This window comes from Ambystoma mexicanum, chromosome 8 (assembly GCF_040938575.1).
Source record: "Ambystoma mexicanum isolate Mex_15411 chromosome 8, UKY_AmexF1_1, whole genome shotgun sequence".
NCBI classification, from domain to species: Eukaryota; Metazoa; Chordata; class Amphibia; order Caudata; family Ambystomatidae; genus Ambystoma; species Ambystoma mexicanum.
In genome coordinates this window covers 1636065989-1636079681 of record NC_090929.1, presented here as the reverse complement: position 1 = coordinate 1636079681, position 13693 = coordinate 1636065989, and the positions used below count along the sequence as shown (strand labels likewise).

The following is a 13693-nucleotide window of genomic DNA, read 5'->3' as shown; positions in this document are numbered from 1 at the left end:
ATCAGTGAAGATTGAGAACCCAAGGAACCCCAGGAGCTACATAGGAAGATGGGTATACTGTACTCCTGGAGGAACATGTGAATACATGTATTGGTCATTTGAAGATCATGTAAACCATTATGGACATCTCGGAGGGATAACTAAGATATGGAGGGTAAGAGGAGATAACGAGAAGGATATGTTTGTGGTCGACAAGTCGACCAGAGGGGGGACTGAAGTGGGAGAATGGAAGACCAGGCTCCCGTCCTTCACCTCTCGCGCTTGGCCTAGAGGGTCACGGCCCAGACACCCGCCGAGGGAAGAGTTTGTCCATTTACCAGACGACCAGGTACCCTGGTACAGGAACATACGGATGTGTCCACCTGCCTGCCCAACAGCCCGCACTGGCCATGCCGACCCCTGCGGCTCGGATCAGCTAGACTAAAAACCACACGTCGTTAGAGATGCCATGACGACCTAGACAACGGGAAGCACATCTGTACAAGTATACACACTTAACATTTCCACACCAATCTACACGAAGAACATACTCAGTGCTCTGACGTAGGCGACAGGCATATTCACGGACGTGCATCTTTATTATTTTTACATAGGCTTTCAGAATGCAGAAACGCAAGATGCATCATGAACTCATCTATAACGCTTGCTCACGCTTCCCTTGAAACCCGTTACCACCATGAGAGGTATAATGGAAACACGATACTGGTCATGGAAATGTATGCTACTATAATCTAAAGCACCTATGCACCAAACAGACTACTTAAGCACCAGGCCCGAGTAGGCCTCAAACAAGAGCTCCCGTGGACATTAACAAAGCAAGAGTCAGGTTGCTGATCCTGCAGAAAGAACCCGATGGAGCAACCAGCCAAGGTCGCAATGTTGCAAGCCCACATCCAAGAACAAATCATCAAAGGCACGATGTTGCAACCTCGTACTCCGCGTACCAACGTTAAAGTCATATCTACAAATTAAACCAGACACACAGTGGAAAAGCAATATTAATTGTGCAGAATTCTGCCTCAAACACGGTCCCGCCTCACGTGACCAAGCCGAATCTGACGAGATGCCAAAACCCAGGAGAGAAAAGGCGTCTGGGTCCCTCACTACGAGACACAGGCCGAGACACTTGAAAGGCTCAATGGACACCTGCTACAGTGGGAGCGGTCAGCGGGAGCGGTCAGCCTTCCACCTATGAATAAATCCTCACATTGTCTGCACGTACCCATATTGAAACATTGTTGCAAACACAGGTACACCGAGAGCTGGGAACAACGGTGGTCCCAGGCTGGGGAGCTCACGGATGAACCAATCAGAACATGGGGCTCTTATCTCAGACGTCAGTAACATTAGCCAATCCTCAGGAGCCTTCATGTAACAATTCTTATGTATCCAATTATAGGGACAACCCAGATATACCACCTGACTACACCTTGTCCACTAATATCATTCTCTATATGTGTACTATACTAACCCTACCACTCGAGCAACCAATTAAGAGTGGCGATAGGTTTTTTGTTAACTTTCTGAAGTGACGCAAGTAGCGCGTCATAATGCAGTAAAAAGGGCCTGCGAGCCCCACGATTATGTGTGTGTCAGGACGGACGCGTACGCTCCTTGACCCATCCCTGCCGTTTTGTATAAATAAACAGCAGAGTCGCCTTGCTCCTTGTGTGCGTCTCATACTCTATCTCATCTGGGATATACGGGAGGAGTTGGGGCCTCCCTGCCCGGAGGTCTGCGGACGGCCCGGCCGACCCCGGCAGAATTTCCCCCCGACACCTGCCTTCCTTTCCCAAAGCTTGGCACATACCTGGTGGTTCTGCTCTTTCATTTGAATCACAGTGATGTCCGTCACTTAGAAACAGACATTATAGTGTCTCATAGGAAAGGTGTCCTCGTTTGAGGAGACCCTTATTACAGGCTAATATTGAGATCACCGGACCATACCTTCCAGACAACGTTTTGACCATTACGAGAATCCTGAAGACTTATCCATGTTATTGTGAGTACTAACACTACTAGAGGCAATGGGCCTCATTATGACCCAGGCGCTAAGGCCCTCATTACGACCCTGGCGGAGAGGGTTTCACGCCAGCGTAGTGCATGGCGTACCTCTCCGCCAGACTACGACATTCCGTAGCGCCATGGTGAGTTTTACGCCCGGTTTTTCCGGGCGGAAAAATCCATGGCGCTACGGGACCTTGTTGTTAATTACGCCACCGTAATTTACGGTGGCGTAATTAACGCCTTCCCCACTCCCATTATACCCTATGGGGCAAAAATGGGAATGGGGAAGGGTAAAATGGGGATTGGGGATTTACCGCCCCGCCAACCTCGGAATGGGGCGGTAAGTCCGCCAACCCCCATGGCGGAGTTGGCAGCTCTGCGCCATGGACCATGGTGCAAATTGCACAATGGTCCTCCGCCAGGGTCGTAATGAGGGCCTAAGTGTTTAACGGCACCGTAAAAGGCTGCGGCGCCGTTAAACACCTAGCGCCTAATTACGAGGTCCCTTTGCGGGACCCGACCTTAACGGCTGGTTTTACCAGCCGTTAAAGTAGGGACCCGCAAAGGGACCTTGGTGCTAATTACGGTACCGCAATTTGCGGTACCGTAATTAGCGCCTTCCCCATTCCCATTGAGCCCTATGGGACAAAAATGGGAATGGGGAAGGGCCATGGCGGCATGGGGAATTACCGCCCCACCAACCTCGGAATGGGGTGGTAATTCCCCATTCCGCCATGGCGGACTCCGGCATGGACCATGGTGCTAATAGTACCATGGTTTAGCGCCACAGTCCTAATGAGGCCCAATGGCCTAAAAGCACTCTAATGCCATGGACAAAAATAGGGGTAAAACAGAAGCAATACACTTGTAAGATATTCCCCTCTCTCATCTACTAATGTATTTATGTGATAAATGATTGTGGGCAGATGAAATACAGGGGAGAGTACAGGTTATCTGGTTAGCAGATTATCAGATGTGCTTTCCACGGGCTTGTGACACATCTTAGCTAACTGCAGCCCAAACATCAGTCGACAGTCAGGAGCTAGCTGACAAAAAATAGCATGGCCACTCTTAATTTCAAGACCATGAAAACATTCAAACATGTGGAAAAATGATATTAAAGGTCTAATTCAAGCTATACACATATATCTATCTGCAATGGTCCTTGCTCAATCTGCTGCCTGTAGAGTAGTCGTTTTAGCTCTGCCCCACATGGAATCTGGTTGCCAGGAATTCAGGACCATCTCTGGTAACTACACCCGTTTCAGAGTCTACAATACAGGGTTGAATCATACTGTATCTAATATCATGTGACTTTTAACTTAATGATGTATTTTGAGATCCTAGCTGACCTTTCCTATGCAGTAAAACTGGCTTATTATTTAAACAATTAAAGTGAGTCATTGGAGTGTCATGGCCTTATCTAATCCCCTCCCTTAACCTAATGTGCATTGTTCCCTATACTTTAAAATGGAGTGATAAGCAATAATGGCCATTTCATTGTGGGCACAGTTTCATTGCATGTATTACCAAAGATTGTTCAATTAAATCTCCTCCCATTTCGTTGCTTTATAACCCTTTTTTGCAGGTTCAATTATATAGTGTCCTACCCTCTACAATGGACAATGATTCTAGATGAGATTATCAATCATTTGGCTGGTCTGTTCGTGTTACATTATTTCAAGGATGCGTTCCCTTGAAACTATGAACAAGATATCGCTTATTTGCCTAATGTCATGTTAAAATATACAGTGGATGCAGAATGTTGTTCAATGCTGACGCTTAGAGTTTGTCTGCTTCTTTTTGAAAAGTAAACATTTCCATTTAAGCAATATTACCCAAGCAGGGGGTCGGGGAGGGGTTGGGGGGGGGGGAAGATTACTGAGCCAGGTAATGCCCTTGACCAGTTAGAAGCCTGAGCAAAGTGAGGGCTTTAACGATAGCCCGGGGTATTACCTGTCCTGGTAATGCTCCCTTTCCTAGGGTTATATTGCTATTAGTATCCCGCCACATGGTAACAGGTTACTGTTAGTGGGGATTTTTAAGTTGATGCCATGAATCAGGGAGAAGGGCACTACATGTTGTCCCTTCTCCCTTTCCATGATGGCTAGTCACACGTTGGGGATGTGCCGGGAACACTACTGTTCCCAGCGTGCACAAGGACAAAGACAAAGACAGGTAAATGGTGAGGGGGGGAAATATGTGGAAATGAGAGAGGGGGCGGGTGGAGGGAATGAGAGAGGGGGCGGGTGGAGGGAGACGCAAGGCACAGGCTGGCACTCCCCAAGTACCCGGTAAGGGAAGATGTCAGCTTCCAGCTCCAAGGAGGCTCAGAGGGGGGGCTTTAACATGCGGTAAAGTCCACATTCTGTGCCTCCTCATTGGCTGAGTGGCAAAACCATGCCCTACGGGGTACTAATATTCATAATGACTTTGCTCTACTGCAAAACAACCTATTGAATGTCAATGGGCTTTGTTTAGCAGGCCTTTTATCAATGACCAATCAATTGCAATTTCATAAAATTAACATGGACACACCTGAATGATTTGCTATAAAGAATAAAATGCCAATTTAACCCAAACCACGATTAAGTGGAATTCACATTGCTAATTCAATATTGCTGGTTCCGACAAGACCTTGACCTGACATATTTGAATGCACACGAAATAACAATATTAATACTATATCTCTATGCTTGTTAAAACAAAAGTCTGCAACTTAGTCATAGCACATTCAAAGCAGTGTTCAAAGCAATATGGGCCTGGCGCTCCCGTAATGAAGGGGGCCGGTACGGGTCCGGCCCCCTTCATTACGGGAGCGCCGATTACGAGCTTCCCATCGAGGGACCCGGATCGCACGCCTGGTAAAACCAGGCGTGCTTTCCGGGTCCGTCGAGGGGAAGAGGGAGGCAGTAACGGGCCAGATATAATCTGCCAGTTATTACCTCTCTCCCCATTCCTATTGAGCCCTATAGGGGCTGAAATGGGGATGGGTTCCTGCAAGGAGGAATTACTGGGTCCTCCTATCTCGGAGTAACCCGGTAAGTCCCCATTGCAGGAACCCGGTAATGGAGCCGGGAAAGGAGGCAGCCATGGAGCTAATAGCTAATTTTATAATAGCTAATAGCTCCATGGCTACCTCCATTCTCGTAATGAGGCCCTATGTGTCCGAAAAGCCGTTTTGAAAGCAATGTGCGTTTGTGAACAGCATAGTTGCCAAAGCAGGCCTTGGGTAAACAGGAATACCCAGCCGGAGTGTCACAAAGTGAAACAGAGCACTGTGTACCAAATGTGGGCACATGTGTACATCTGTATAACATGCTTTAGCTTGGGATGTAAGCTGTTCAAACATTGTTTATATGAACTGCGTGACAAACCCAGAAGAGTGGCCTGAACATTGAAAGAGTTGCTGACAGGTTGCTGCTAACTGGGACAAGTCAGCAGTCGCATCATTGCACCTAAATTATAGGGCTAGTGGAAGTGTCATCACCCTCCTTTGATCCCAATGACATCAAAGAAAATGGGCCTCATTACACGGAAGGCGGTAAGGGTTAACGGTCACCAGTAATGGTACCGGTGACCGTTAACCCTTACCGCCTTACTACGAGGTCCATTTGCGGGTAGGTACTTTAACGCCTGCTGTTTATCAGGCGTTAAAAACCAACCCGCAAAGGGACCAGGGTGCTAATTACGGTACCGCAATTTGCGGCACCGTAATTAGCGCCTTCCCCATTCCCATAGAGCCCTATGGGGCAAAAATAGGAATGGGAAGGGCAATGGGGGAAGGGGGAATTACCGCCCCGCCAACCTTGGAATAGGGCGGTAATTCCCCTTTCCACCAAGGCGGTGCCGGTATTTTACCGGCATGGACCAAGGTGCTAAAAGCACCTTGGTCCTCCGCCTACTATGTAATGAGGCCCAAGGACTTTTGTACCTCCACTTATAGCTCTACCCTGTAGGTCTCGGGAGGATAGTGCTGGGGTAATGCTCTCGCCTTAAAAGCAAGACGCCATGGAGCAACACAGGATTGAACCCCGGATCCGTGCTAACAAAACTTTTTTTTAAAAAACGATTACAATTACCTTCCTTACGTATGGCCCTACGCAGTAGAAGAACAACACACTATGCCCAGATTAGCCATCAACTCTGGTGGCCATCTTGTGTTTACATTGTTTGCAGACATAATTATTTACAAAAAATCAAATCAGTGTATCTTTAGCATGAATTATCGTGATTTACAGAAATTAATCAGAGACGATTAGTTAGAAGGAGATGAGTGAATGAGCTGTTGTCATTATGTCCAGGATTATTCAAGGAATGAAGTGGATTTGCGTGTTATCCCAATGCAGCCAGTGCCGGTCTGTCTGTGATGTGTACAGCAGTGGTCTTCAAACTGTTTTGGCCTGGGCCCCCCCTGAGCAGAATTTGAATAGGCCAGGCCCTCCCAAAAATGCCAAATGGACAGTATGAACAAATGGCTAGGAACTATTGCGCACCGTCACTGCACCCTACCCCCCTGGGCTCCCCCATCTGCTGCTCCCATGATAGTCGCTGGGCTCCCTCATCCCACTCCTACCCAGTCCCTGGGCTCTCCCTACCCCATCACAGACCCTGGGCTCTCCCCACCCTGCTCCCACCACTATCCCAGTGCTTCTGCCCATGCTGCTCCCACCACAGTCCCTGGGCTCCCACCACCCTCCTCCCAACACAGTTCGTGGGACAGTGCGAGCTGGTGAATGAACGTGGAGGGCTATTAATATTTCCCACAAAAATGGCATGGTGACCAAGCATAATGGGTTAAAATGTTGTATTTTGGAGCATACTTTAAAAACAAAAATGGATAGAAAGCCAAACAGTTTGCAATTGGCACTTGAGGGCCAAGAGGGAAAGCATGGTATTGTTAACTGGACATCTATGATAGATAGCCAGTAAAAAATATGCCATCCCCGACTTCTGGGCTCCACAGCGCCTCAAAAGGAGAGCTGATTTTGGCAGGTGGGTTGGGGCATTGTGCAACAAAGGCATTTTTTTAAATGCCTTTGTTGCACAACCCTCCTTCTCCCCTCTACCCCCCACTCGCCAAAATCAGCTGAACGGACCAAAACACACACACACACACATTCACACAGCAATCACTCTATGATTCATACAAGCTCTCTGTCATTCATACAAGCACCCATCACCATAAACTCAATCATAACACAAGCATACACGCATCCATACACCTGCCCATTATGGATGAGCTGCCAGGCTCGGGCTGTCCTATAGGGCAATAGGGCAATGTTGTACCAAAAATGCAAAATGCTAGTGTAGGCCAGTCAAAAAGGGCCTCTTTTCTGGCCACTATGGGCCAGTTTGATGAGTTATTTCACTATGCACCTAGTAGTTTAGACCATTGTTGCTGAATAAATATTCTTTAAATATCACAATTTGCTTACATGTTAACAAAAAACACCGTATTGGGTACTATTCAAACAGTCGGTGACTAAAGGAATGAATATCAATTTGCAACTGCGGGCCACTTTTTAATTGGTGCCTGAGACAGTTTTATTGTCCAGTGTGGCCATGTGAGTCGCCCTGCCCATTTCCTCCAATCTAAAAAAAAAGATTTTTTCTTTTTTACATTTCATGCTGGTCTCTCACGACCCTCCCCCACGCCCCCAGGATGCAACCGCACCCCACAGTTTGAAACCTCTGGTGTAGAGACTACGGGCCTCATTACACGGTAGGCGGTAACCATGGCGCTATTAGCGCCATGTTTGCCACCGGTATTTTACTGTGTCCGCCTTGGTGGATGGCGGAATTACCGCCCTACTCCAAGGTGAGCGGGGGCGGTAATTCCCCATTCACCAAGGCTCTTCCCCATTCCCATTTTTGCCCCCATAGGGCATAATGGGAATGGGGAAGGTGCTAATTACGGTACCGCAAATTGCGGTACCGTAATTAGCTCCGAGGTCCCTTTGCGGCACCCTACTTTAACGGCTGTTAAAACCAGCCGTTAAAGTCGGGTCCCGCAAAGGGAACTTGTAGCAAGGCGGTAGGGGTTTACCGATACCGGTGCCCTTACCGGTACCGGTAAACCACTACCGCCTACCGTGTAATGAGGCCCTATGCATTGATTTGAGTGCGCTTGGACTGTGCTAAAAAAGAGACACTGACGCCCTGTGACAGTCTTGCAGATCTACACTACTGCCTTCGTGTAAACGCGCAGAGGGTACTGAATCCTCCTCACCTTCCCAAATTCCATCGAGATCCACAATCTGCGAGATTACATTCTTTTTACATCCCGGCATCTGCTCTCCTCCGTTGGGGTAGAAATCAAGATGGCCGATTGCGTGGCTCGAGCCTAAACCTGAAAGAGAAGCAGATGTGCTGAGCCAGGCCGCACTGTGGGAAATGGAGCATGCAGTCCTTCACGCCCAGTGTTCAGCTCTTCGACACTTACCAAGATATGGGACTAAGGGGAGGGAGTCAGTATGAATGACATCCACAAATGCTGCATCAGCGATATCCAGCCTGACATCTGTGGGAGTGCCTTGGAAGTAGGGCTCGCAAGGATCCAACGCTAAAAAAGTACAGCACATTAATGATGTCTGACATATGCATACAATGTGCAAAGAATCACTCAACAGGTCATAGATTGGCACGTTTGTTTCATTTTTAATTGTATTGACTTTATTATTTAATCTAAAGAACCTTTGGTGATTACAAAGGTTTCACATTTAGATTCCTTCATTATTATTTATATAGAATATAACAATCGACATAAGAATCATCAAATTAGACATAATAGGACATTTTTCCAGGACCTCGTAAATTGCACATTGGCGACCTGTTGCTCTGTCGTGTAAACAGGTCTCCTCAGTTCAATTTTTCATTTGCACTACGAAGTGAAAAAAGGAGTAAAAGCGTGTGTAATTGCTTTTTTGACTTCTATTTGCACCTCATAGAGCAAATTGTAAATTCCTCATGCCGTTTACACATGGCGGGCAGCATTTACAATAGACTTGTATGGAATCCTTCTTGCTTTTAGCTGGTGTAGATAGCAGGTGGATTCCATAGGAATGTCTGAAAATGTTACACTGGTGTAAATGCATGTGGCTTTGCATCGAGTGTAAATGAAAACATGGAGCATAGTAGAAAGCAAGTGTAGTGTGCACAACATATGGGCCGCGGTCCAGATGAGGCCCCCCACATCATGCTTTACGGCTCACCAGGCCAGTGGAGTTCAAGAATAATGTGCAGCCCATTTCTGATCATTTCCTCTGAATGGAAGCAACACAGAAATACCAGAGGCTAACATCTTCAATCTTTCATTGTTTATTTGTGTACGTTTAAGAGAAGAACATTACCAAAGCAAGTGTTTCATCCATGTAGGCATTCCTTAAAATATACCATGAAAAAGAAATGAGGCCTTTCATTTTGGACAGTCAATACGAGGTGTTTGCCAAATTGACTTTCATAAATTGCCAATTTCTTAAGTTGCAGTGTTTTTTCCAAACATTTTTAAAATCACCTAAGGCACACAATTCCTACATTTTAAAGAGGCAGCATCTCATACTCAAGATTCAAAGTTCAAACAAAAATGATTTATTAACTTAAATGTCATGATGGTTGACGGCCTAACTTGCCCTATGCTAAGAGGGGATTTCACCACCTAAAGCAATAAAGGAAAGTCTGAGTGAGTGAGTTCAACTTAAAAGTCTGTCTGTTTCCAAAAACTATACTTGCCCTCACAACTAAAGCTAAACAATGTGTAGGGATGTCAGCAACAAAAGAAATAGTGTTCCGAATAAAGTTCTGAGCTTCTTCCAGCTCCTAGGCTTTCTTTCCAGCTCCCCTTCCCCAAGTTCAAGACAGTTCCACAAAGTCTTGGGTTTCCCTTCCCCAAGAAGATAACACAGTCCCAAAAAGGGGTCTCGAGGTTCCCTTCCTCAAGACAATCACAAAGTTCATAAGGTCTCAGGTTTCCTTGTCCAATACTTCAGCTTGTTCAGCTTGCCAACTTGCACTTAGTCTCAGTCTCTCAATACTCAAAACCAGTTCCAGGTCAACTTTACATTCCTTCTGGTTTCTTAACAGTTCACACAGATTGCTTTTTTCTGCTTCACTTCAGCTTTCATACACTTGGATTTGCTCTCTGTATGTTTCTTTGGCTTCCGGAGACAGGGTGTCCCTGGTCCATGCATAATTGTCAGACCACACGGTCCAGCCATCACACGTCACACAACCGGTAACCCTAGGCTTGCTTGCCCACACAGGTTCTTCTGTAACTGCACCTGTGTTCTGGTTCACATTCACTTGGCTTTCTCCTTGCCAGCCTTCTTTCACCACATTGCTTTCACACTTTTCAGCAATATTCAATCTTGGCTTTTCACTGCATTTCATAAGCTTTGTTCTTTGTTTTCAATATATTGTATGTGTACTTCACACAAACTCGTCATCTGTTCATTGGTTTGTCAAAAGCTTTCATTAGTTCAATATTCAATCATTCCGAGCTTTCATTATGTTGCTCACAGTTCATCTTATTAGTATTTTTCATCACAACCCGTTGCTTTGGGTTTACTATATTTTGCATATAATCTTTCATTCATTCGGCATTCACTTTTGCTCTCTAACATCCCCCAGGATCTCCCCGGTTCGAGTGTTTGCTCCCGTGCACTCACCGGTCACTGGCTTCTTCTCCGGGCAGATGCCTTCTCTTCTTCTGCTTTGCCGAAAAGGTTTCCTTCGGATCACGAGCCCCGGTCGCCCTTCGCTTCACTCGATGTCAGTTGACGGAAGCGCTACTTGCATCCTGCGGATGCTGCAGGTAGCTTGCAGGTGTCGGAGTTCTTCCATGTGCTCAGCTCCTGCTACGGGCCTCCAACCAGTGAGGCTCCCACCACTGTGGCCCTCCCATGGCTGACACGGGCCTCGGCTCCAATGCTCCTTCGGGACACTTGCCGGTGTCCTGGCTTCTCAGCAGGAACCTACGCGTCTGCCTCCTTCTGTACAGGATTCTCCTCTCAGGCTAACAACGCTCGGCCTGGCTTCTAATACACCTGCAACTATTTCACAGGTCCCAGGGGTGACCATAGTTAGTGGAGTACCCTGGACATGCCTGACCCTTACAACAGCCTGCAGGCTTCTTCCTCATCTCGGCACTAGAGTGGTGAAATGAGGGGAAATGGTTTACCGTAGCCTATAAAGACAGGGTGAGGAGGAGGTTTGTGCTTACACAGAAAAGGGGAATACCATGTCTTGCCTTCGGACCTCCTCTTCTTCACTCCCTTCCTAGTGTTCCTAGATTGATATTGTGTTCTGGTCTTATCCCGGCCAGAGTGAAAAGAGTAACACTATCCCATAATTGTGGCTGCGACTGAGGGTTCATCATAAAATGGAAATGGCAGATACCGTTTCTCACCAAGGACATCCCGCTACCATTCTCCAAGTCTCCCCTACATAGGTGATCCTCTCTCGCATCTCCACCCCCAGGGTCAGGATCCAAGAGTGATGGCCCTTCCATGGCCACCTGAGCAGAGGATGATGGGGTGAAGGAAGTGAGGATGGCCTCAGGTTCCTCACTCTTAGCGGTTATTTTGTCAGCACACATGTTTTGTTAATCACAGGCCTCAAGTACTTTCCTCTAATGAGCAATAATGTTTTCATTATGTTCCTATGAAATATTACAGGAATTTCTCAGAAAATTAAGAAAAAGAACAATGAAGTCAATAAATATATTTCAGAATGTGCCTTTCCTCTAGCTTCATTTGTACATTTTTCAGGCGTAGAAAACCTGCAGGAAACTCCTTAGTTGGTCATGCCCGCCAGAACACTTGCAAATTACAGCCAGCCCTCCAGCAACACTAGCTGTGCACTCCTGCTCTAAGCCATAGCAAAAAAGACATACGGAATCTTAAACATATCAGTATCTTACATATTGTGAATTGATGAATTAAGTGCCATACCGTGTTAATATAGAAGAGTAACTTGTCTTGGTATAATAGTAGTGAATTGTAACAGACAGATCGTTCAAGCTACATCTTTAAATTTTCAGAGAAACCCTTCTCAACACTGTTTTGTTGACCGGTGAACCTCCCACCCCAGACAAAGGAGTCAAAGCTCTGTCATTGCTCTGGACAACCCTCCAGACCATCAGTCTTCGACTGCCAATCTATTAAACGAAGGGGGGAAGACCATATGCAAATCAGGCTTGTGTGAGTGGGACGGGAATGCCTAGATGTGGGTCCCGAGACTGCTGGGCCTAGAGACCAAGCTACCTCTCACTAATGAGGCTCAACAAGGCCAGAACATGTCTGGAGAAGCTTGTGGTCTCGTGCAGAAGGGATGTGGCCAACTAGTTTGGGCTGGACTGCCCCTTTTGGGGTGGGACCAAGCTGATTTTGCATATGGTCTTTCCCCTTCTGTCATGGCTTGTCAGGCTGAGAAAAGATGGTCTGGAGGGTTGCCCAGAGCTGAGCCTGTGGTTATGATATATTCTAAACCCTCCAGCCATCAAATTATGGTTTCACTTTAGTAATAAATTATCAGAGGCTTCGGACAATAGACTACCCCGGTACAATAAGTACTTCATAAAAACCAAATTGGGTAGGGTTGGTAGGGTTAAGCCTACAGAAATACATTCAATGAGTCTACCTCTTGCTAAACCGAAGTATCTATGCCAGATACAACCTTGAAGTTTATTAAGCCATGTTGGGATCAAGCATAGCCCACAATTCTGCCCCAAATGGGACACTAAGTTTCATGTTGCCTCTCTAAGCTTTTATCGGTGGGGGCAAAAGAGGTTATCCACCATGCAGTTCATTAAAGGCGGATATCGTTGCCATTAAGTAACAATCCTTATTAGTTGATACATAGGTGTTTATCAAATAAAACACATTGGCCCTCATTACGACCCAGGCGGTAAGTTACCGCCTGGGCCGTGACTTTACCACCATGGCGTAAACTACGTTTACGCCATGGTGGTTGGCGGACTTACCGCCCCATTCCGACCTTGGCGGGGCGGTAAGTCCCCAATCCCCATTTACCCTTCCCCATTCCCATTTTTGCCCCATAGGGTATAATGGGAGTGGGGAAGGCGTTAATTACGCCACCGTAAATTACGGTGGCGTAATTAACAACAAGTCCCGTAGCGCCATGGATTTTTCCGCCTGCAAAAAGCAGGCGTAAAAATCACCATGGCGCTACGGGAACTCGTACTCAGGCGGAAAGGTGCGCCATGGTTTACGCCGGCGTAAACCCCTTTCCGCCAGGGTCGTAATGAGGGCCATAGAAATTTTAAATTCTATGATCACCTATAAATGTTTCTTTCCAAATAAACCATTTGAGAGTGGAACTGATTTTCCAAGTATCGTCCCCAAACCACATAATTTGTGTCTTGGAGTGATTAAGAATCAAATATTTCAGCTCACAATATCACTCCGCAGACAATAGCAGTCATGTTAAATAAAATCATGTCATCCACATGTTTTTTATTTTTATTGTTTATATTGCAAACCCAACTCGAAAGAAGTGCAGCACTTTACGACGTGTGGAAGCCAGTGTTGGCCATGGCATTTTTTACAGTAGCGTCGCCCTGGTGATGGAATGGTGGAGAAACGTTGATTTAGTAGTATGGGAGATATTCGTGCACATGCCTAATGATTGACTATATTTAGGTCCGAGTTTAGGTGGAAAAGTCTAA

The 13693-nt window shown here is 46.5% G+C and overlaps 1 protein-coding gene across 1 annotated transcript in view; it reads right to left on the bottom strand.

Moving 5' to 3' along the window:
- The window catches only part of LOC138473267 (pancreatic triacylglycerol lipase-like), a 186958-nt gene that overhangs the window by 65199 nt on the left and 108066 nt on the right, over window positions 1-13693 (bottom strand). Inside the window, exons 7-8 of the mRNA XM_069611904.1 lie at window positions 8453-8572; window positions 8240-8359 (exon numbers count right to left, since the gene is read on the bottom strand). Of these exons, the coding sequence (XP_069468005.1) occupies window positions 8240-8359; window positions 8453-8572 (240 nt within the window). The remainder of the gene's footprint in view (window positions 1-8239; window positions 8360-8452; window positions 8573-13693) is intronic.